Consider the following 26,307-nt stretch of genomic DNA (forward strand, 5'->3'; position numbering starts at 1 on the left):
CCGTAAGTTGTGACATAAATGTGCAGAGGACCAAGGGCAGATTGAGAAAAACAAACACAAATAGAATTGCTTCAGATTTCCATCAGCCCTATTGCCCTCTGCTCCTGTGCCAGGCTTATGAAAACCTATTCTGAGGAGTAACATCCAGCACTGTCATTAGGAAGTCACACGGACCGCAATTTCATGTTAATTTATGGCAGGACTTCAGCCTGTGCTTACGTGTAAGCCCCTGTTCAAGTGCTGTTGTGAATCTGGCTCCACTGCGCAGCCTTTAGGAAATTGCCTTTTCTACCTTGATTTCTCTGCACCAACGTGGCGGAGATAATAAAACTTTTCAGCACAATTAACCTTCATCAGCTGATGTTTATTCACACTTAGAATGCCTCTAGTGCCGTTTCAGTTGAAAGAACTGATGGTTGTTTTAAATTGGAAGCATATTTCAGCAACATTTTCCAAAGTCACATTCAAGGTCTCATGGAAATGTCAACAGCAACATAGAAAACAACGTATGTAATGATGAGCTGTAATGGGACTGCATGCCACCAGTGAAGTGTCACACAATGACAACATACCTAATAAAATGTGACAAGATGGGATATGACCAGACAGTACATATGAAATGCCACAATATGCAACTTCCATGGTAAGATACACGAGACACCCTGCTGCAAGAAGTAATGTTGTCAGATAACACCAAACTGGCTGGGAAGAAACGATGGGTGGAAAGAAAGGGAACATTCTGTGAAAAAACCCATCTGATCTCTTCCTAACCTCTTTCTTGCTTTTTCCCTTTTCCTTGCCAATTTCTTGACATTCATCCTTGGTTGGGCTGCATCTGGTCCTTCTGTATGCTGACGCTTTTTAATTAGTAACCTTGCCTATGGCAAAAGGATTTGCAATGCCTAAACATCTGATGCTTTTTCCAAGTCCTGCATGGACCAGATTGATATAGCACAAAATAATCTCCTCTCAAGGGAAACATGATTTGGGTAGCTAAGCTTACATCAGGGAGTGCGTAGATCCCCAGCCCAAGGTCATGTAAGTGTAATTCAGGGACTATTCACTCTGGGAGAGAAAGTTGGCTTATAACTGAAGAATCAGATGTACATGTTCTGTGTTGCTTCTGCTACCACCAGGAGTTGCAAAAACATGTTCCTCTTCTAGTATAATTTTAATACAAGTTATTTGTAATTATGAATCTGGATGTAATTAACTACAGCAGTTGTACTAAGCAAATCAAACTCTGCACTTGACCATACTGATAATAGGCTTGGAGAAGTTCTTCCTACATCAAAAGATTTACTCAAATTTACACCAGTGTAATACAGTACAATTTGGTGCAGGAAAAGCTTTCCGTAAGTGTAAAATACACACTAGAAAATCAGCAATTTACTTAAATAAATGTAAGTACCATTACATGTTTCTCTAAATTGTTCACTGATTCTGAACTTTTCATTGCTTCTCAAATGGAAGTTGCACTACATCTTCTCTCTGTGCTTTTTCCAGTGACTGGCCAGATCACTTGCAGTCTTACCCACATCTGCTGCTTTGAGCCTTTTCTGCAACTTTGTGCACTATGCCCTAGGAGTTTCAAAAATAAATCACTTGTGACAATTCTGAACCATTATGAACTTGCTATGGATTAAAGAAACCGTGGGACCTTCCTCTAACCAATCTTATTGGGTCCATCAACTTGAACCACTACGCTGACACTAACCATTTTAAACTAGTTGTGTACACTCCGTTGCATAAGCGCACCTAAGGCGCAACAGAACGTGTCTTTTGAGTGATGAGTGAATTACAGGAGTGTCCCTGTGTGGCTTTGATGAAGATTTACTCAGTACGCAAATTATCACAGGCACTGGCTGCCCACTCTGTTGCCTTTGTACACAGTAGTAAAAGCTGCAAGCCCGCACACTGGAAGTGGGAGAAGCCCATCTTCTTCAGCTTCAGGAAATTGGGAAAATGAGCTGTAATACGACTAATAAAAGGGTACTTTATGACAGTTGGTACTTCCTGTTGAAAGGTGCTCATAAAACACCCTCCTAGCTGCAGCATGAACCACTAGTTACCTGGAGAGAAAGGCAAACAGGCTGGAGACCCATCTCCATAACACACAAAACACATTCTGGGGTCAAGCACCCCCAAAAGCCAATGGCAGTATTTGAGTGAAGCCAAGCCGTCAGTCAAAGTGCTGGTGAATGGCCTGAAAAACGTAGATAGCAAAGTGTGAACTTAAATGCAGTCTCTAAGAACCCTTTGGCTAACACGTGGCAGAATGATGGAAAGAACTTGTCTTCCATGTGCCTACCCTTGCTCTGCTGCAGGTTTGACTTCCTGACATTTGGTTTATGTGGCTGCATTAACAAGCATTTAATTCCTATTACCTTGATTTTGTCTCTCAATTTTTTGCCATCACAGATGGCAGAATTTTATTCACTAGTGGTCTGGCTGTGCTTCAAACTACCCCGATCAAGAGCGGGATGTGCTGCCAGGATACCACAGCTCTCTTTATTCCCAGCTTCTTAATCCTTCCTGAAAAAACCTTGTTTCTAGACAACAAATGGACAGGAAAGAGGGGCATCCTGCACCACCCCAGCTGTCCTGGTTCCTCAGTCCCAGATCTTTGGTGGCTTTACAGGCAATATTTAACCCTGCAAAGAAACCACCAAAGTGAATGACTGGTAAATGTTTGCATTTTGGTCAAAGCTACAGTCTATGCTCTGGAGTTGGAAAGGGACTTGCTCTTATTTTGCTGCTTCATGCTAATTGATTGCTGATAACCCAGAGTGAACTTTTACATAGCTCACACGAAAATAACACTTGTTGTACCAGCAGAGGCCTCGCTACAGCCCCAGTTATCAGAATGATAACAGAAAGCTGTCAACTTATCTGTCTTCTCCAACGAATCTGCCATCCAGGCAAAGGACTGCACACAAGTTACCTGTATGTGCAGCTCTGGCAGTTCACTTCTCCCACATCCTCTGCTCTCTGCCTGCAAATCCAACTCTGATGAGAATATTAGAATGTTTAGGAACTAAGCATTTAAAAAAAAAAATAATCAGCATTTACTTAATTCCTTATAAAAGGATTTGCTTTTTTCACCCGCTTGTCTTGTGATTTCTCTGCTTATAATACTCCCCCAAACTACATGGATTCAGCTCTCAGCAGAAACAACATTCATACTTGTAAGAGGCATAAACTTAAGGTTTGATGTTTCACAGCCCTGCAGTGAGAGAGGCAGATCTTTTCAAAGTCCAATTTTGTATGCATCTGAGCTGTTAATTTTCTCTCATTGATGGAACAAAATTTCTAGCTTTTGAACAAGGCATGTGGTGCTTCATTCTAACCCTGAAAAGTTCTGGGATGTGAAATGGCCAGTCAGTGAATATTTCATGTGCAGAGAGACAGTTTGGGTCACTTTAATGTTTTATGCTTTCATTGTTTTTTTAAATGTGGCCATAATATGAGAAAAGGAACAAAAGCGTTGTCCAGGAAAGGACTAGTGTATATATGTGTAAGACAAATACTTTGTGGTAGACATGTTCAGACAAGATCCTTTCAGGACTTCAAGAAGTTGCCAGCAAGAGGAATTGCTAAACTGCTTATCCCCTTCATCACAAGTCCCTATTATCTAATGGGCAATTGCTCTGAAATGTCAATATTAACAGTTAAAGTCAAACAAGAAATTAAGTTCAGTAACGTTAACTTTGAATCCTGGGTCAATTTACAATGAATGACAGGATTATACAATATATCCCAGAACCACTGTCATGTTTTCTCCATGATTGTTTGACATATTCTGTCAACTCTTCCAACGAGAGTCAACAGCAGCCAACCTTAGCCCCATGAGCTTTCTGCTCCTTGCTTCCTAGCTACTTTGCCACAACGCTAGGGCCAAGCCTTGTAAAAATTAGTGACCTACACTGAAATAATCTCCTAGTCACGACATTCAGCTGAAGCAGAGAGAATTTAATTTCACAGGTCTTGATTATCAAGTAAAATGAAGTTAGCAGTGCCTGCAATAAAACACTGTTACTGTTGCTAACTGACAGGGCAGACCCACTCCTATTACCCACTTGAGTAACCCCACTGATATCTATGGGGTAACCAATGTGACCTGCTGACCACAAATAATTTAGGTCTATATATAAGTTGCCTGACACTTAATGGTCCAGGACTTTGCTCTCAGTTTCTCATGGCCTTATCAGACAAGCTGTTCAGAGTGAAACATTCCATACCAGGTATCTGCCTAAGGCTGAACTTTTGAGGTAAAAGGTCCAGAATGAGAGGAAGGGGAAAAAGGAGTTACTTTGCTTGTGTTAGAAAAGGAGTCTTAATTTCTGCTCACATGAGATGCTCCAGACCTTCCATGCTTTTAAGCAAGGGTTTGAAATTTTGCAGGGTTTAACCTTGATGTCAAGAATATACATTATGTCATCCCTGTGAAAATTTGCCCAAATTTGGTCACTCAGAAGACCTCTGCCAAGTTCCAGTTTGCACATGTTCAGTAACAACCTGTTGTTTGGCAGTTCATTTTTCTCAACATGAAATATTTCTTGAGCATACTCATCCCCCTATTCTGTGGGCCAGCTAGATGTGGCAGGCTGCACATGGAACTGCAAGCACCAAGCACCTTGTCCTATTGCTCTTCTGACTTAGCAAGGACCAACAGAGCACAGGGCACATGACCTGACACCACACTACTGCCTCTCCTGCTTTTTGCTGCTGTCTTGCTGGACTCAGTGCAACCCAAAAGCAGTAACCTGAAACCCACTGAGAAATGAGAAACCTAGAGGTGGTAAAACATGCTTGTCATGCCCCGAAGAGCTGTGAAGCAATTGCAGAACTGCTTCATAGTTCAGGTAAGACCCGTATACTGTAAATTGTTTTAAATCCAGTGAAGTTCCTTCTTGTTCTTAAATTAGCCACTGCATTATCAGCCAGCACAATGAGTAACACAAAAACCCTTTACTTCAGTTAGAGAATACACTGAGCTACATATATTTGCTCTTAAACACCTACATTAATCCTAAATCTTAAAATCCCACCAATGAAGCCAGGAATTTATTTGTATGTAGGTATCACAGAAAGCTATCTATCTACAGCCTCACCTCAATGCTTATCTACAAAAGTAATTCTCAGGCTTTTCTATGCTGTTGTTTAAGCCTCCAGCACTGAAGCTGTTTCAGAAACTGCTGGAAGGAATATTTCCTGTCACTTCAAGCCAGGCAAAACAAAACTATGATTGATAAACAGAGAAGAAAATCTGTATGGGAAGTAAAGACATTTACAAGACACTAAGTCATAATTTAATTATGCAAGAGGATTTTAAAAGTTTTTAGTGATATGGAAATGGTGACAGTGCTCTTTTGTGTCTACATTTTCATAGTTGGAATTGTAAAGTACACTTCAGAACCCTAAGTATAAAACTTTGAGCCCGATGTAAAACATTAAGATTCAAACAATGAATTACAAAATGTTTTTATTATTTTCCTTGAGGTTTTTGAGTCTTCGGGGTGTGATTTTATCACATCTGCAACCTCTTCTCCAGGAGGCTCAGAAACTACTCTTTTAAACAAAATGAAATGACAGCCAAGAATCCTGTATTATCGTTTGATCCTAGCAGCTGAAAGCTCACAGAAAAACTCAACTATCATGAGCTTTGCGATAAAACTGAGATCTAACTATCCGTCTAACAATTGATTCAGATCTGAAGTAAGAACCTGAATTCAATCACACTTAATCCTCAGAGAAATGATTCAGGTACAAGTCTGTTGAATGCATTTATCCCACTGATAATAATTTATAACTTTACCCTGCCATACAGATAATTGGATTTGATTCCCACGGTGCCAGGTTTCTGCTCACACCATCAGGAATGCCTTGGCCTAAAAGGGTATGAAAATATTGACTATAAACTAAGGGAGCATAATGAATACTGTAGGACAGTGGGACACACAACATCTCTTTTACAGGCATGGCAGTAGGACAACTACCTTGCTTATGAATTATGACACTAACAATCACTTAGGGGACTGCCCTAAATTTATGCCTCTAAAATGTTTTTACCAGACCAGAAAGTCACCATTTCAACCTATTGCACGTATTGTTAAGTAAGGCCTCTTAAAAAAAAAAAAAAATGTTATGTTTAATTGACACTCTTTTTCATATTCCTTCTACTGAATAAATCAGTGTTTAGTGGAAGGAATCCTCTTACAATGCTTTCACATTAATTAAACGGTGATTCAAATCTACTATTGTATAAAAAAGCCACTCAACTTTCAGTGCTCATGTGCTATCTGGATTTAAATGACTCCCTAGTTCAACACTATATATTGTCCTGAAGAAATTCTAGTAAGGCAGGTTACAAAAGGAAACATCTATTTGACAAGATCACTTTTTAAAAACGGGAGCTGTTAAAACTTTCTCAGGTGATGGAAATCTGGGTGGAGATGAAGAGGTGGGCAGAGTACAGGTGAAGCAGTAAGAAGTTCATCCACCCCTGGGAATTATCACGTCAGAAATGCAATTCATCCATGCTAGGAAGGCTGTCAGAAGCAACATGTTCATTGCAGGAAGATATTTAGAATATTTCCACAAAAACCATGTCAGTAAGACTGATCTTTTTCTACTTAATTCTCCCTTTCACCAGTTCTGTCTCAGTAGATTAATATATCAAGAAATAATGAGAATTTGGGAAACTTAGATGAAAAATACATCTAGGCCATAGTTTCCTGCACTACTGCCAAGAAAACATGAAGGGAACTGTTTATTAATTTCTGAGGACATAAGAGTGTCCTGGTTTGGCTGGGACAGAATCCCAGCCCAGCCATGCTGGGCAGGCCGTTAGCAGTTTGGAGTCAGCCAGGGCAGCCAATCCAGGTTAGCTACAGGGGTAGCCCATCCCGTAATGTCATGGTCATTATGAAGGAGGAAGGTTTGCAGAGGAGAGAGAGCTCCTGTGGGGTTCCTGCTGCTCCTCCTCTGGCTTCTCCTTGATCCTGAGGACTGCTCTCCTGCTGGTTGCGACTGCTGCATGTTCATTTGACTGAGTATAGCTGTCTACTTTTGTTGGTCTTAGTGCTGTTTCATTAAATCTGTTTTCACTTCAACCCACAGGTTGTCTCTCCTTTTCCTGACTCCCCTTCCTGGCTGGTGAGGGGTCACTGGGTGATAGAGCAACTGTTACAGTTCAGCCCCGGTACAGGCTAAATGTAGGCAAAGTGAGGCAGTTTTTAAACAGTTTAGGAAATGGTTTTAAAAACTACAAAGGATGAAAGGAATGATGATGGTTCTTATTAAGTAATTAACAATGTTTCCTAGAATAATATGAAATATGTCAGTTGTTAAACACGTTAACATGTCAGCCAAACTGCTTTCTCATTGCCCCAAGATACTCCCAGGTGATGGGTTTGGAGGGGCATAGTAGAGTCCAGCATCAGGAACAGCATGGAGGAGGAGGTTAATCAGGGAGGCGCATGTCAGCACTGTAACTGGAATGCCTCCTGGTAAAACAGTGGCAATGTCAGATCTCCCCGTATTTTGCTGCTGCAGAAAAAGGATTTTTTTTGCCTTGACATCTGCTATAATTTAAATCTGACTCCAAACTCTTTAACTCAACTAAAACTACTACTGACTCAGAGGGAACATGGCTTGATAAAATCTTGACTTTAAAATTGGAATCTAATGTTATCTTTGTTGTTTGGGACTGAAATTCCCGTAAATGCAATGAATTTATTTTTAAGCAGTTTCACAATATCAGCATAGATGGTGCAGACCTGATCTGGACAAGTGTGCTAGTGGCTAGAGCAAGAACCTTCATTTGGTCCAGTTCAGCTCTGTAGGCTGGGAGGTCTCACCAGGGCTGAGGGTATTTCCTAGGCAGATCCTAGGGAGGAACCAACTGGGATCAGTTGGTATGAATCAGAGAAAGGACATGATACTACCATAGGCATGGTGGCAAAGGAAGGACATTTGTATTTCTTCATTTTTGAGGAATATAGCTATCTGGTTTATATTCATATTTAAGAGTGACAGTTGCATAGGTTAACTCACCGTTTTACAATATACATGAAGGGCCAAGCAAGGCTGAGCAACGGGTCATTCCTACTGGAACCATCTGTTTAGAGCATAAAAAGGCAAATACAGAGCCAAACATGTGCCAAGGCTCTCTTTTTGTAATGCTTTGCCCTTTGCACCAGTGCCCCCTGGCAGTCTTTGGTTACTTCACTGTGTCTGTGGGGATCCCCACAGCTGGCAGACAAATACTAAAACCACAGCAATTTCCTCACTTATTATTTTTGGCAAAAAAATGAGGTATTGGGCTGTGTGACTCCTACCAGTACAGAACTATGTTGCTGAAGGAGGCGGGTAGTGACACCCAATGAAATTCAGTGAACCTGCAGAAAATCAGAATACTTGGCCCCACAGGAATGAATTAACACAGAGTGTGAAAACTTCCTTCTCTTGCAGAGCTACTATGCATGCTCTGACGTTGGGGAGCTGCTGGAGACTGCAGTAACTTTAGCAGCCTCTTTGCACCCGACCCAACGGCTGTCATTCGTTCTGATGAATGTGGGTTCCTGGGTATACCCCGACTTTGCTGCTGACATCCCAGTTTTATGCTACAGCTCCCTCGACTGGCTCTCTGGAGAGAGGTGCCCGGAGTCCGCTCTGGATCTCCCTAAAACTGACAGCAAGTACTTACTGAGCTTTCCAAAAGGGCATCATAGCACATCACATCTGTCCCATGGGTAAACATCAATCAGGCAGAGATTTAGGATTTATTCTCAGTATCTTGTGGATATTGACAGCATTGATGCTGTCAGAAAAGACTGAGTTTTTAATAGCTTCAACAAAAATGTACATTTTCAGGCATTTGCATTTCTGTACAGCAAACCAGGGCTTATTAAAACCAGGTGAGTGGAGCAGGCAAATTCCCTTCTTGTTGAAGAAGGGTAGAAGTGAGTATAGTGCACTGCAATCCAAAAACCTTTATACAGGGAAGCTCTAGTTACCAAACCTAAATTAGACTATACAGTACTAGTAATCACCAGAAGAAATTTGGATGATAGAAAACATATTATACTGATAACTTCCTGGAGTCGTGCTTATCTTTCTGTTACTAGTCACCACCTGCATAGGTGAAGTGAGGTTAATCACAGTAGGAAACTGTTATGAAATAATTTTGACTGAGGAAATAAGCAATTAAGTTTCCCCTGTGACAAACCAGCATAGCTGCAAGCATTTGAGCTACTCTGGAAACAACAGTACTATTCACAAGCTTGGAGTAACTAGAGTTTAGTATATTGCAGAAGCAGGATGTAAAAGGAAAACTATCATGGACACACTGTAACTCCATCTTCCATATATATGTGCACGCATCTTCTGTTTAAGGAGGCTCCCCAACACACTGAAGACTGCTCTACACAACTTGTTTGTACCATGTAAGTCAAACAAACACAGACAAAGCTTTCAGCTTCCAAGAGCATCTTTCTGATCAAGTGTGCTTCTGCAAACAGATGCTGCAGAGCATGAAAACAACTATTCTGACTAATTCCATCTCTCTCAGCAGAAACCCTGTCTTTAAAAGTCACTCATCACTGAATGGCCTTTGGTCTACAGAAAAATGTGAAGTATGCTTTAATTACATCCCCAGTGGCCTCCCATTTGATGTCCTGTCCACTGTATCTCCGGCAAGACAGCCTTATCTATGGATATTTTTCAATTACACTAAACAGCATTTATTCAGGTCCCCACTGATTCACTGTATCAGTATGTGCCTATTTGCTCTTTAACCATAATTTTGAAAAGTGAAATCCGCCTCATTAAACAATGTAATATTCCCAGTAACATTTAATAATAATGGCTACATTAATTAACATTACATGCAAATGGAATCCCTCTGAGGATACATATCACGCTGCTAGCATGTTTGTACCTAATGGGTTAATAGCAACTCTTACTCTTACAAGAGAATTCTTGCTTTATGACAATACATTCTAGTTGTGAATTAAGCACCACCTGGTATATTAGACATGCTGTCCCTATATTTTAGTGTACTATATTGTTCATATTTTTCATTCACATTTTATTTCCTCTTTACAACAGCTAGTCTTATGCATGAAATGAACTGGATATCAGCCCTGGGCAGTGAAGATACCTTTTCTGTGTCATCTGAGTTTTCAGTCAGCCTCTTGCAGCACTCCATAATACACAGAAAAATTCCCTCATGCACATCTTACCTCTTTGGTGTGGGTATGGAAGGAGACTGACATGTCCAAGAGAAGTTTCCTCTGTTCCACCCTCCGGACAAAGTCCTGAATCCGTACTTCCAGATGCCGGGCTGCTTTATAGATCTCTTCAGGGTCACATTCCCCAGTCTGAGCCAACTGCTCTGCAGCCTCCAAAAGCTTGTCTGCATTGGTGTATGTATTCTACCAGCAAACAAAGCAAGAAACAGAGTATGAGTAATACAGCTGTGGCAAGTAAACCCCTGAAACAGGCTGTTAATGCTCTGAAAGGCATGAAAGCAAGTGATTACCAGAGTTTTAAAACAATAGCAAAAATTCCTACTGGCACTGCTGTCTGTGAAAGGAGAAGGTATAAAGTCACACAGACTTACCCCTGCATACACATGAAATAATTTCTTATTTGAAACACACCACCCCAGTCCAATCTGCCAGCCACAGCAACAGGGCTGTGCACTTGTGTATTTCCAAGTCCCCTGGAATTTCTCAAAGATAATGTAATGAAGCAAGTGGGACTAACCACCTCAGAAGCCTACAAAGCCTCATGTGAGCCTTGGCTATAAGCTCATTGCAAAGGCCTCCCAACAGCTATTGCATTACAGCATGTAATCATGCTTGCCAGAGATGCCTCAGCCTCAAGAAACATTTGCCTTTCACTGGCTTTTGTGAGATAACTTAAGATGACTGTCTTCAACTTCCTTCTACTTTTCTTCCTCTCATCTACTGTTCTGCATCATATTTCTAAATGGAGTAAGTCGATTTGATTAGCTTGCAGCTGCCAATACGTAATGCACAGATCGCTTTAGAGGGGATCACTTCCAGTTTGTCCAAGGCATGTACCTGCCTTCCATTACATAAGAATTTGAACACTTCACTGTCCTGGATAGATTCATCCCACAGCCAAAGCCTTTGCAATATGAGATGTACTACCCCTACTTAATGGTTGGGCCTAATGATCTTAAAGGTCTTTTCCAATCAAAATGATCCTATACTTTACTGAGAGGGAACTGAAGAACACAGAAGCTAAGCTATGTAACCCAAGACATGCCAGACTGTGGAGGAACAGAGGTGAATTCCATCAAACTTACCTCAGCTTTCAAACTACCTGCCCATCCTTTCTCTCCCTCTTTTACATTTCTGGGAAACACCACTGAAGTAATATACGAAAGAGTCTCATATATAACAGCAGAAATGGAAAGGGAGTGCAGTCACCTTCTCCACAGCCATGGAGCTATGGTTTAGTCAGCTATGTTCAGCTCTTGCTACCATAGAAAAGCTTTCTTCACTCAAGTTGTGGCCAATAACCATGGCATTTAACACTTAACAAAAATAAGGCAAGACAAAGATATCGGCTTAAGGGTGTTTCTAGTACTGGGTGAGATCTTCAGAAATGTTCGGTAGTGGCCTAAAACTGCTTCCACTGGGAATTGTAACCCCCCCCCATCAATAGAAGCAGAACTGTAGCACTTTCCTTTTCAAAATCCTGCAGAGAATACTCCTCAGTTTAAAAACACATTCACTTGATGCATATACACAAAATGCCTTTGGAAACTGTGGACACACATATGCTTCTGAGCATTAAAGGGACACTGTCAAACAGAAGAGCCATGAATCAAGTCATGTAGTTCTTAATTAGACTCCTACTGCAGTCAATAATTGTTGTCTGAGAAAATATTCAATACAAAGATGGAACACTGGCCTCCAAGTGTTTAATGGGGGAAAATATTTCCAATTATAGAAAGCAGAAAGAAAATAGCTCGTTCACTGTTCATTTTCCGAGTTTCTGAGGGCTTGACTATAAACATACAATATTTGCATTTCTCCTTTTGGACTGTGAAGAACAAATTCTAGACAGTTTTGTTACTAGTAGTAAATTTTTATTCCCTCACTTTCAGGCCACTGCTATAATGGTTAGGCTGTTAAGAGCAGCAAAATATTATGTTTTAAAAATAATTTTTTGGAAACGTCTTTAGCTGAGAATTTGTAAAAAACATTCCATTTATTACGATCTGAATTAGGGTCCAGTTTCACTTAACAGCGTCTTTCTGAATGATCCTCTTCCAGCAGCACTTGGAGCAAATGCCAAAGCTAGCACCGTTTTTCAAAGTCTACTCCACTCTAGGGTTTTTCACACATTGCCACTACAACAGCTCAAACACCAGTCCAGCTCCCTGGGGAGAAGGCTGGTTGCTGCTTTTATTTATAATATTTAGTATACTTTTAAATGCATTCATTCCCTGCTTATGTCTTAGATAAAGTACACAAACACCTTTGTTGAAATACAGTACAAATACAGCTTTGCTGCACTTGTCCCTAACACAGGTTCATCTCTGCTGAAAACCATTACAAGTTTACTGACTCCAACATGTGCTGTACCTAATCACATCTAGATGAGGCTGGTTCACCAATAGAATGATCAGATATAAATATATTGGATGCTGAAAAGTGTGTAGGCTGAGTCCTAGACTTTGGGGAAAAAAAAAATAGTAAAAAAAAGTGTAAACTGGCCTCAATAGAGGTTCTGGCCACACTGCACAGACAGTAAAGGATGCAGTGGTCCTGTAGCAGTCCCTTTCTATTGCACGAGGGTCTCCAAAGGCAAAGGGGATTTTCTGCAAGGAAGCTGGCTGGATGTGGAAGAAGCCACACATAGTTTTGCCCCTGGCTGTGCCAGGCACTGTCAGCGTACAGTGATGCTTCCCTGAACCATTCATACCTAATTTTGGACATATTTGCATAAATGTGTCATGCACAGGAAGCCTGACAGCACATTTTAAGTATAGTGAAATTTTTGTTCACCTCTGTTTCTATCTTTGTCCACTGAGTTCAGAGTTAAGTGTCTGCATTTTAAAAACAGGTGCAGTTTATGATAGGAAAAACACTAATGGCTTTATCCCTGCCATTCTAGAAGGAAGGCCTGGTGCTGAGAGATTCCCAGCTCACTGTTGCAGATATAAGAGGGTTAGATACATATCAGATAAGCATTATCCATATTTGGGAGTTAACCACACTCTCCTTGAACTCCAGAGTTTGACGTATTCATGAAAAGATTGTTGTCTACTGTCAGATGAAATACAAACACAGCACAAGCCAAATAAGCTAGAGGTTAGTTATTTGGTGAGGGCCTGCTCTAATTTGTTCTGTTCATTTGCTTAAAGTGCACATAAATCATACACATATAAAATATTTTCATGTACATCTATTTCTTTACGAGTGCTGAACTAAAGCTATGTTGAACCTGACAGCTTCATCCTGGTTGGTACTACAATGCTGCGCTGGTTGCCTGCTTCATACATTTTCATCCTGATAATTTCATGTTAATAAGCTCTTCAGAGTACAGTCCCTTATCTCATTCGTTGGCAGCACTTTGTACTTTTTTAGTGTGACATAACCCTGGATCAGACAAGGTGGGAATCCAAGGGAGAATTAAGTCTCATGATGAAGAAAAGCATATAACACCTCCTTGTCCTGCTGCCCCCAGCCAGAATAGGTTACCTCAGATTCCCAGCCCTTCTGAAATCTGGCAGGATCTACCAGGAGCACAGGACCTAGGTACATCTCCAAACTGGCATCACGATTCAAAACTTTGGAAGGTGGTAAGAGCTAATGCAACTGCAGAAGGAAATTTTTGTTACTAGAAGGACAGTCATTGCTGTCCCCTTTTCTGCAAACCACAGACCCATGGAAGGTTTTCTGAGGAAGGTGATGCCAAAAATGCCTAATCCCTCCAGAAGGCAGATGCCATGAAGAATCTCTCCTCCGCATCTGTACAAATAAGTTTCTGTCAGACAATAATAGCATGAGTTCCACAGAAAAACAATCCACGAGTTACAAAATTACATGTGCTCTGAAATGTTAAGGTTGTGTGGCATTTTTTCCTAATGTGGCATTAACCCCAGAAAGAACTGTCATGTGCAAACCCTTGAAATTCTCAGTGATCTGCTAACTGGCATTACATACTTCTGCACCGTTTCAAGCACAAAACTAACTTCCATCTCAAATCTCTTAATAATCTTTCTATACTAATCTTTGCATAATCACCTGTTTCAATCATGAAATCTGCAAACACAAGAAAATAAAACTGCATCCTTCAGATTTCAGAGTGGAAATGGCTGTAATATATGCTTTTGGAGTTCATTTTAGACAGAAACAGGAACCTTTCCTATCTCTTCTGTTTCTTGCAAATAGCAAAAAAGAAACACAATTACGGAAAATAAATAGACTAACAAACCCATACAACAATTCCTAACACAATTCAGAATCGGAGGCGATTGTTGTCTTACCCCATGGCAATATTTATTAACAGCATTCCCCATAACTTCGGTTCATTAATTGTTAACAGTTTGATATTCTGTAGCAAGTTGAAAAAAGTGATTTATGAGAAAGCTGATGTGAAATTTGCCTGTTACATTTATCATTCTTTCCTTTGTATTCCAGACCAGCAAGCACCAAAATGTCAGGTTCCATTTCTGTCTCTGACCCACGTAGCAGATCTCAACTAAGATTCCACCGTGTCTCCAGATTAATGCCCGTGAAGGTGTCGCTACATCGGAAATGTGCTATCCAAACACAGCCCTTTCAGCAAACTGCCCAAGGGATTTCCTTAAAGTTGAAACAAACATTATTTTGCCATAATCTTTGTGCCAGAGAAGTGTTTTGTCAACTGTTGTCTCCAAATCCTTTTAACCCAGAGTAGGAGTTGCATTGATTCTCAACATCAGAGAGTACTGGCTGCACGCAGTTTGTGCTTGGCCTCATCTGTCACACATGAAATAGTATTGCAGTGCTGAGTACAAACCAACCAAAGGGCCCCAGTTCTGGTTTGAAAGCACTTGGCATTTTTTTTTCCTAATTAAAAAATAACAATTATTAAATGAAAAAATACTGAATAATGTATCAATTTATTCTTGGACTAAAACAAGTTTAGAAGGGGCAAAATCAAAATATTTTGCCTTTCTTACAACATGTATTGCAATCTAAAGAAGTCTAATATCTTAGTCGCTTAGAAACAAATTAGAATGGAATGCAATAGAATAGTTCAGTGTGAGGGGACGTACACCTGTCATCTAGACCAACTGCCTGACCAATTCAGGGCTGACCAAGAGCTGAAGCATGTTGTTAAGGACATTGTCCAAACACCTCTTAAGCACCGACAGGCTTGGGGCATTGGCCACCTCTCTAGGAAGCCTGTTCCAGCATTGGACCACCCTCTCCCACTAAAGAAATGCTTCCTAGTGTCAAGTCAGAACCTCCCCCAGCACACCTTTGAACTATTCCCACACGTCCTGTCACTGGAGGGAGAAGAGCTCAGCACCTCCCTCTCTACTTCCCCTCCTCAGGAAGCTGCAGAGAGCAATGAGGTCACCCCTCAGCCTCCTTTTCTCCAAACTACACAAACCTGGTGTCCCCAGCTGCTCTTCACAGGACATTCCTACTAGCCCTTTCACCAGCTTTGTTGCCTTCCTCTGGATGTATTCAAGGTACCTTAACATACTTTTTAAATAATAATAAAAAAAAAAAATTACCAGTCACCTGTAGTTGTATTTTCACTGACCCCTCCCCACATTTTTAAGACATCAATCAATTTAGTGCAGCATTTTGGTTTCAACCCAAGTCCATTTACAGAAAATTACTCCATGTAGTTTTCCCTCTACTCCTAGGAACTACACTTGTCACTAGTTTATTGCTGAATGTTTCTAGGCAGATTACACTGGAAATAGCGGTGTCTAATAGTAGTCCAAGGCAGAGTTTGTGCCCTACATCTGGGCAATTTTTTTCCAGAACAATCTCCCCTTGCACAGTATGTTATAGCTGTGTATTATATTTGAGAGGTTTTCATGTTAACTGTCTCCAAGATCTCCAATGTGTTGTGAACCATGTCAATCAGCCAGAGAAAGATGTTTAGTTGTTTACACCAGGAGAAATATGAGGTAGGGGAACAGGGCAGGTGATCAGATACATTATCACATTAAACACAAACTATATACCCTAGACACTGCATTTCCTAAGTAACTGTTAACAGTCACTCTATCACTTGACAACCCCTCACCAGCCAAGGAAGGGGATCAGGAAAAAGAAGAGCAAACCCATGGGTAAAAGTGAAAGAGATTTAATGAAACACCACCAGAGAGATAGAGAGTTATACTCACTCAAATGAATATCCAGTCATCACAATCAACCAGAGAGCAGTCCTCAGGAGAAGTCAAAGGAGAAGCAGGAGGGACAGCAGGAGGAACCCACAGGAACTCCCCCTCCTTAGGAAACCTTCCCTCTTTATAATGGTACAGGCTACCCCTGTAGCTCACTCAGGTCAGCTGCCCTGGCTGACTCAAAACTGCTAACGGCCTACCCAGCATGGCTGGGCTGGGATTCTGTCCCAGCCAGACCAGGACAGCTTTATTCTGTATTAATCAAGTTCTGGGGCTGTGAATGGCAGTTCCAGGCAAAGGTTCCTTGTATTGATTCAGACAGCTTTGTCACCTAGGTTTTATCACGTAAAACGCACAGAAGAGACAGCATCTCTAGAGGTCAGTAAGTACTGACTAGAGAGAGAACTGAGATGACTAGCTTGGATCTGATGTCCTTGCCTAAAGACTATGATGTGAAAACCATCTTATGCCCGCAGGTTGGAGCTTGGGAGACTTATTAGGCTTTCTCTGATGTGATATCTTCTTTATGTTCTTTAGTGTCGTGACTCGACTGTTCAACATCGAAGATGAAATCTTGGTATTATTACTCCCGCTGTGAAGATGGCATGTCGAGACAAAGTTCAAAGCCTGATCCATCTCTCACTGAAAATAGTAAAAAGGATCTTACTGACTTCACTGAGAACTGGGTCAGCCTCCTAGCCCTTTACTCAAGATCACAGGAGGAGGCAAAAAATGGCAAAGGGCTAAAAATAGAGCTCTGGAAGCCTCGTACCCCTGTTCTGCGCACAGACAGCGGGTAGCGTCCCTCCCTGCAGAAACTACAGCACGATTCATATTCACAAAATTATGATCATGGAGGCGATTCTGCATTTCTTCCCAATCCTTATAAACTATTGTTACCCTTAATTATGAAGCTCAGTTACTGTTATCAGATTCTTTGCTCAAGCCACTTTGTCAAAATTAGCTCCAGTTTTTTGTCTAGGTTAGTGATCTCACAGTCAGGCTTTTGTGGAGAATTATATCTTTAGTAACCTGATATTCTAAAGCCTAAAATGAGTGACCACAATGAAGCATTTCTTTGATAAATAAATCTGGGATTTAAGGAAGCATCCATCTTTGTCAAAATTCCTCCTCCCTTAAGAAGGGCAAAGGCTAAGTGCATATGATGATCTAATGTAAGATGTGATTTTATTCAGCTTGAATTTCACATAATCAAATCAAGACCTATATTCTTCCTTGCGCTCTATTGCTTTAATTCAAAACAGACATACCAGGAATTACCGTTACAGAAGTTGAAGGCAGAACATCTCTCTGAATTCATGCAGCCACTTGCTCTATCAGTACGGGATTGTTTGCTACTGTACACTAGAATGGGAACTTCTTCAGAGCTTTCTAAAAAATCTCCAGGTTAATGACATTTCCATCACCTTCTGCAGACTGTTCTTCCCTTAAATATGACAATTCATCTGAAGTTTTTCATGTCGTGATTTTGCCCCAGTTCTCCTTGCACTGTCCTTCCTGAAGTTTGAGCTCTACAAATAGCCTGTTATATTCATCTTTTGATGAACATATAAGAATGCATCTACTTTTAAATGAATGAATCTCATCTGTTTAAGCAGTTTAACAAATGAGGGTGTCAGGTAAATTTGTGAGTGCAAATGTGTGAGTGTGTGTCCAAGTATCAACCACTCAACGATTTCAACAAAATTACTCCTATGAGCAGAACTGCACCTATTTGCAAACACAGCCTAGGCACCAGAGTGCCTGAAATGTCACCTATGCAGACCAGCACTGCATAGAAAACCTCTCTCCCAGCTTCTGGAAAAGTTATCTTTGCAGCTGGTACATGGGGCTGAAAGGTCCTTACGCCTCTCATCTCCCATTGTGGGACCATGGTTTATTCACAATGCTTTAAATTATATTTCTTCAGACATTTTCTGGCTGACCATCTGTATTTACTGATCCATTGTTATTTTCCTCACTGATATTTTCCGCAGAGATCTTATTGCAGCCTTTCAATACTTAGAGGGGGCCCATAAGAAAGATGGGAACAGATTTTAGTAAGGCCTATTGCGATAGGATAAGGAGTAATGGTTTTAAACAGAAAGAGGGTAGATTCAGTCCAGAGATTAGAAAGACATTTTTTATGATGAGGGTGATGAAACATTGGAACAGGTTGCCCAGAGAGGTGGTAGATGCCCCATCCCTGGAAACGTTCAAGGTCAGGCTGGACAGGGCTATGAGCAACTTGATCTGGCTAAAGATGTCCCCGCTCACTGCAGCAGGGTTGGACTAGATGGCCTTTAAAGGTCCCTTCCAGCCCAAACTATTCTATGATTCTATGATTTGAAGCTTAGCTCGGTTCAGGAACATCCACAGACGTGGGGAATGTGAAGTTTGCTCCCATTTCAGGTGGCTAAGAGGCCATATATAACACCATGCTGATACTAATTACTACTTTACACCTCCAGTAATTCCATGTTTTCAGTGAATTGTATAAGTACAAGGGATTTTTCAGCATGAATGAAAAATTCCTAGGAATGACAAGGTGGATATGACACAGCATCCTTACTAACTATCACCAAGAACCAGATATTTTCCATGTATTGTTATCTTTCACTTATGATTTTCCTTCAGGGTTCACATACAAACTGAGATGAATTTATTATTTGAATTTAAAAGACTGACACTTACACATTACATCAAACACTGAAACCCCAGATAAATTGTTTAAAAGCTACTTTAGACCTTCAAACTAATAAATCAGCAAGATTAGAATTAATAGCTGGAAATATATTAGATAAAAGAATTCTTCTTTGTGCTATTTCATATTGTGTGCTTATTTTAGATTAAAAATAATGTCACCTGTGGTATATTTTATCACATCAACTGTTCATCTCAATATATTTTATCACATCAACTCTTCATCTCAATCAGGACTGGAGCCATACATCAGCAGAGAATACGCTTACTACCACACTCACGCTAATTAACTCCAGTGTGATCCCAACCATTATTCAATGAAATGCCAGTGAAATTTATAGTGAAATAATGTTTAAATGCCATCTAGTATCACACACCACATCCAATATCAATAAGTATGCAAAGGCACATAGATGTACATGTGCATGCACATACCACATACACACGAAGAACACACTTTTTAGCTCAGTGCGGTCAGCTTCACTGTCACTGAGTTCTTCTATCACTGTGAAAGAGTACCATCTCTGCAAGGACTTGGCTTTGAATGCTGCCAAAGGTATTTTCTTCTTCTAAACCAGAATGCTCAAAAGCATGTTTGGCAAAGATCTAGGCTTTTCAAACCTCTGCTCAGATTTTTTTTTTGAATGTTGCAAGATTAATTTATTTTTGTTGCAATGGAAAAGACAAGGGATTTTGTTCTTCTAGGCAGAAAGACTACACCCATCAAAGGTTTCACCTGGAGCCTGGCAAACTTCCCCTTTCCTCTCTATTATATTTTAACTAGTATATATGTGCAATCTCCTCTATTAAACAAACTGCTATGTTTATGAGACAAGGAAACAGTCCTACCCTTTCCAGGGAAGAAATCTGCACACTTCGTGTGACAAGGAGTGCATATCATTGAAGGATTACACTGGAGCCTGATAGCACATCCTGCAAGAAGCTGCAGTTTAAACTACCAGAAATACATGCACCTTTACACTTTGTGAGATGTGATTTAAGAAGTTTTGATCTGCGAAACTCTGCATAGGAACTGGAAGAACACCCCTTTGGCACAAGAATGAAGTTTTAGTCCCACAAAGCCAATCTTTGGTGTCTTTTCTGAGACCGAGAGGCTGCCAGCTGAGAAAGCACTGTTGCCCCAGGAAGGCTCATGCACTGAGTCTAGTAAACAAACAACTGTGTTTAGAAACTAAAGAACCATCAGTGGAAACAATTTTCAAAGGCTGCATTAAAAAAAAGAAACTTGGCAGTTTAAACTGAGGTAGGATCACAGCCCTTCAAAATCAGCAGTTATATCTCACTTTGGCACCTTAAGGCACCCTAAACAGAAACAGTATCTACTTGATACGTAGGCTCATTTTGTGCTTATAGGAATATTATTTTTCTTTCCTATCACCCTACTGGTCTCCTGGGAGAAGCATATCTAAACAGCATATTAAAATGAGAAGATTAAAATGACCCCTCTTCTTGTTTCAATATTTTCAGTGTTTTATGGACTGTTCAAGTATCTACAAGAATTAAGGAAGATATCTGAAACTGATTATTACTGGCCAGGTTTCATCCTAGCATGTGATCCTCGGTAAAATGAAGATGAAAAAAAAGATTAAAAGAGCTTGATCCCTTCTCTTTGAGAACATTGCACAGTAACAGGCATTTGAAAGTGAGGAACAGCGAGGAGAGCAGAACAATGAAGACAACATAACAGCCTGAGATGCCATTATACAGTAGTTCTGGTATCAAACATGACACCAAACTGGTTTTAAGGCCAAAAAATAGTATCATCTAATATTGGTTAGTGTTATGCAGCACAGTGAGAGTACCAGTAAAACAATATTATCACTGCACAGTGATTTGATAATTGGGTGATTAGCAGAGTGTATGAATGAGAACTGCTCAAGTGACTTGTAAGGTAACTGAGTCTTTGAAACTCGGCAAAGGTGAGGAAAGCATTTCTTTTGTGGAAATGACAAGGGAGCACAAGGTGGTAAACTATCAGGAGTGAAATGCAGCATTTTGAAAGCTTCCCAAATGATCAATACCATCAACAAGCCCAGATAGTTCATAGCAAAGCTCCATAACTTCTTTATGATAGGGGGAAAAGGAAAGATTAGCAAAGAAACAAAGAAATGTGTGGCACCTCTGAGGTGAGCAACAATCTGGGAGGCCACAGTACTGTTTTTTGTTCCAAAGGCCCAGCTCGCATCTTTTCTGAGCCCTGCAGACATGAGTGCAACCATGACAGCTTTATCAAGTCCTGCCGGTCTCCTGAACTGGAATAACTTCAGGCATTCTGGATTTAATATCATGTTCACAATTTCAAAGACATAGTGACGACAGTATTAAAAGGTTTTGGACTGTCAGCAGCACTGGGAAAAGTCAGTATCAAATACAACTGGCAGTTCCTTGAAAGGTGTGCCTTGAAAACAGAGGCAGATCTGGAAGAACACCCCTTTGGCACCTTGAAAGCTGCCTTGAAAACAGAAGCAGAAATAAACCTGCGAGGATGTGAATTCTGTAAACTGCCTGGCTTTGCTTCTAGTGTCTTTTTTTATGAAACCTGCTTTAAATGAGACAGCAAATCATTTCCTCCCCTCGTTTCTCCCACTGCCACTACCCCGACTCAGCTGCGCCTTTATCCCCATTAATGTAGAGACAGGTTATAACGTCTTTCCCGAAGCACATTTTGGGTGACATGGGACTGTTTATAGAACGAGATAACGTTTAACAAAAGAAAATTCAGCAAAACTTTGACACAAATTCTCCAGAGCTTTCAGCTTAAGAATTCCAAATATATAGCCAAATATAGAGACTAGGCAGTCTTGAGCACCACACAGTACTGCACATACATCACATAACAATCATACTTTCTCTCTACCTGTGACAAAAATGCAACATAGGATGTTGCAAAGGTTAAGTCTACCATAAGTTCATCATAGGACCTCAAGATTTGCAGTGAACTCTATTTTGCCGTAAGTTAAAGGCCACCTCAGACAAGCAAAATGATGTCTAAGAGAAAAATACGGAGGAAGATAGAACAAGCCTTTTAGCAGGGTCAGTGCACTGCTGCTACCTCCGGAAGGATGCAGAGATGTAAGGAAATTTTTGCTGCTGCTCCTTTGAACCACAGTGACCCAGGTGGAAGTGGTGCAGGAGATTCTTTCAGTGAGGGCATCATGTCTTCTAGTGCAGCTGAGTAGGTGCCATGTGCAACACTTTCTATATTCCCTCTAGACTCAGAGGGACGCAGGGAGTCCTTTGGTGTTTTCCTGAATCCCTTCTATTTGCCCGGATAAGTTTAACTTGTAGCAAGGAACCACTTAAAAATTGGTCTTTCTGCCCAGAGTAAAGCTCACACTTCAGCACACTGCCGGCCAGGGAGAAAACACATGATGAAAATAAAACACCAACACCTCTGTTACGTTGACAATTTCAATGTTTCCATTTGGCAGAAGGAGGTTTCTCAACATACCCTGTAAACAGGAACGGTAACACACCACCTGCCCACCACTCAGATAACGCCTATCCCCATCCCACTACTCTCTGGACCTCAGATAATTTGATGGCAAATGCCCCTCTGCTATCTATAAGAATAAAGAAGTCTCCCCAACTTCAGTTAAAGTTGGAGTACTTTTTACTTCATCTCTTTGTTCCAGCTCAGCATCTTTAGGAGCAGGTCAGCAAGATGGTCCCTTTGGAGTCAGAATCTCTTCACTGTCAACATTAATTCAGCTCTCCATCATGGCTTACACACTGGAATTTGTTTCAAATGGGCAGAAATCTTTCTCTGAATCTTATTAGATTTACAAACCAATTTTTACCACTGTTATTTCCCTGACATGTGAACTGTCTGTACAGCTTACCCATCAAATTAGTTCTACAGAGGTGCCATGAAAGCAAAACGGACTAAGGGCTTAGTCTTCCCTGCAACTTAAAAAGATTAAAATCTTCTGTAACAGCAGTGAGATGTACTGCATATTTATAATAAGGAAAAATAAAAGGGGTTTTCACCACCCTGGAAGTAATAAACCATTTTATTTATTTATCCATTTAACACCAGACTTATCCATATACTTTGGAAAAGTTCCAGACAGGAACTAACAATTTTCAGGTTGGTCAGAAAGCATTTATATGGAGCATATTTTAAAAATATGTTCTGCAGTGTGAAATTCAATTCAGGTTATCCATAATAACAACAAAGATTTAGACATTTTTTTATTTGTGGCTCTTATTAGGCGGCCACACATGATATCAGATAAATATCTCTTAATACCGACTTACAATGAGAGATCCAGTACAGAACAGTATTCCCACCAGAAATTTTGTGCTATAAAATGTATTGATTTTTGGCACATAGTAGATCTCCAAGAACACTGCAGGCATATGAGATACTGCCTCTGTAGTCAACATCTGCCAAATTTTTTACTATTAAAAAACCTGAGCGCTTTCTACTGTATTCTTTATTTAATGCCAAATCCTTCCCTCTCCCTATCCAATCCCCCTTCTTCCAAAAATCCCAAATCAGGCCCCAAAGGATAAGACTGTACATAATACCAGACAAAAACAAAGATCAGAGAAATTCTCTTCGAGTTGTCTTCTGATCTTTCTCTGCCTGCTACCCTGGAGTCACAGTTTTGTGCCAAACCTCAAGCAGTAGGATCTGGGCACCTGCCGCCACCCCTGGAGGCATGCCCAGCAGGTCCAAGTGGCAATTCACACTCGCTTCACCATTCTCATCCCAAAATAATCTCCTTATTTTGTGTCCCTCTCCTAGCACACAAATGGGATTCTGCTCTGTGCTCTGAAGTATCTTCTTTTTTTTTTTTCCTGTCCCACATTTACATGCAACTATAAGAAAACTAAATTTACAGCGGTTAAATGACCTAGTGACCCAGTTACCAATCCCAAGAGGGAGCACACACGCTAGCGAGTCGACTGATATTTCAGCGTGGCTGCACAGCCCTGGCTGTGCTGTGAGGCTGCTTCTCTCCCATTTGGTTTTCAATGTATGACAGGGTGAAGCGGGAACGGAGCCCATCACTCGGTGTGCACTGAGGAACGGTGCTTTGGCAGAGATAAAACTACGAATCCTTTGGGAAAAGGCCTGGAACTGGGAGGGACATCTTGCCACCCCGTGCAACAAGTCAGAAGTGGTTACTTGTGCACAAAGGAGGAATGGTATGAATGCATTCCTGGCTGAGCAGTATTTGTTTGAGCCACTTTTATAGTGGGAACAAACACCTACTTCTGATTTTAAAAAGGATTCAAGTAGGTCCATTTTGAGCCTACAACAAACCTCAGAAGACAACAAAAAGTAACACTAAAATTGTACTAGACCTCTCTCCCCCACTGTGGAGCACTGCAGGTTTTAAGTCCTTCCTGCACTGAACTTTGATGTGTGGGCACTGACAAATCCAAGTTCTGGTTGTCAATATAAATCCTGGCCACAGGCAAATCAACCAGAAGCCAGTCACCAAAATCTAATGCTCTCAGCCATCTCTCCTCTCTGTGCAGAAACACCCTTCATTGCACTGAACACTCAATGCACTCGCTTCAGCTCTCGGGTTGACACATTTAACACGAAGGCTGCTCTTTCCATTCCTTAATGTTAATGAGTCACAAACGTGTGCACTTTTACGCTGTGCACTTTTGCATTGAGCCCTAATACTACTCTGGGGGAGACAAAAGCAGGCTCTGCTCTCCGTTTGCTGCATAGCTGTAGATCTCACTAACGTCATAAGGAGTTACCTACGCTGCGCAGAAAAAACAACCCTTATGCATTGAAAAAAACACTCTAATAATACTGAGGGTTGCATGTTAATAGGACACGGTGTCATTGTTTTGGAGCACATATTGGTTTCTGTTGTATTAGCTGCTTACTAACATGCTAGAGAAACACACGTGCACATACTGCCAGTTCCAAAACACCTCCTGTCTCAGTTCCTGACTTGTTGCAAATTCTGCAATTTCTTTCTCCCCAAACGAGCTTCATTTTAAGTGCAATGACATGAGAAGGCTGATTCTGCCTGCTTTTCTCATGTCAGAATTTCTCTCCCTAGCTCAGCAAAGGAAGAGAGGAACCCGTGCTTTTGCATGCGGTAGTGCTCTGAACCAGACACTAAACAAAGATGCCTAAATGCCTCAAACTGTATGCCATTTCCATAGTGACACAAACCAGTGCTTTCTTAGGGCTCGGTTATGCAAAACCAGACCTCACAGACCACAGCTATGGACGGCAATATTAATGGCTGTATTACACGCACTGAGTCAACAAGTGAATTATTTATATACTCATTAGGATTTTTGTCCCTGTTCACACACATGTAATTCCAAAAGACCTTTATAAATCCACAGATGTTGCCCTACTTCCAGACAGGGGAAACTGAGATCTCAACTCTATCCCAGAGAAATAAATTTTAAAAATAGGTTTATACGCAATAAAATGTTGGTTGAATACTTTCTATACATATATAATCAGTATAAAATATTTGCAATAGTCTCATAATGCAAGTGTAGTTTTTAGACAATTCAAATGCCTGATGTGAGAATAAGAGGACATCCTTCATCTGGACAATTAGGGGGCTGTGACAGGAAAAGAAGAGAGGGACAACACTGCCAAGAAGCTTCTCTGAACTGTAGATGTAGCCATTGAACTGGATTGTCCACTCTTTACAACAAGATAATTATAAGCAATTTCTCTCAAATTGCAAGTGTGATTTTGTTCTAAATCTTGTGCAGCAGAGTGATCAATTGGACCCAGTCAGTCTACTCCCAGAACATTTACAGAGTGATAATGAATACTTAAAAACCTGTCCTTGAAAATTATTTTGATCTGTTACTGAATATGTCTCTTTGATATTGGCTTAATCTACATGAAATTTCCTTTACCAAATGTCTGCAAAGCAGCATATTTGTGATTTGCAGCAATGTCATAACACAGTTGCTGTGGCTAATGTCGCGCCGTTCTCCTAAAGCCACCACTGGCTGGCCTGGAGGAAGCGGCACAGACACGGGCAGCTGCTCCTACTGCCTGATGGCAAAGTCAGAAAGTAAAAACGCTGATCAGATTCTAGTGTCATTTTTCTCCCCCTGAGCCTCCCCACTATCAATAGCTACAAGAAATCGAATTGCAGAGTACTAGTCCACCATCATTACAAATGAGATCTGGACATTGCTGCAATTAATCTTCCTGAATCAATAGG

General features: G+C 40.8%; 1 protein-coding gene across 4 annotated transcripts in view; it reads right to left on the minus strand.

The window, feature by feature from the left end:
* KALRN (kalirin RhoGEF kinase) overlaps positions 1-26,307 on the minus strand; it is a 525,904-nt gene that overhangs the window by 204,544 nt on the left and 295,053 nt on the right. For all 4 annotated transcript variants that reach the window (XM_086466145.1, XM_086466144.1, XM_086466147.1 and 1 more), the window contains exon 11: positions 10,248-10,439. In XM_086466145.1, coding sequence (XP_086322271.1) covers positions 10,248-10,439 — 192 coding nt within the window. The remainder of the gene's footprint in view (positions 1-10,247; positions 10,440-26,307) is intronic.

Source organism: Leptosomus discolor, chromosome 5, assembly GCF_034619465.1.
Source record: "Leptosomus discolor isolate bLepDis1 chromosome 5, bLepDis1.hap2, whole genome shotgun sequence".
Classification (NCBI taxonomy): domain Eukaryota; kingdom Metazoa; phylum Chordata; class Aves; order Leptosomiformes; family Leptosomidae; genus Leptosomus; species Leptosomus discolor.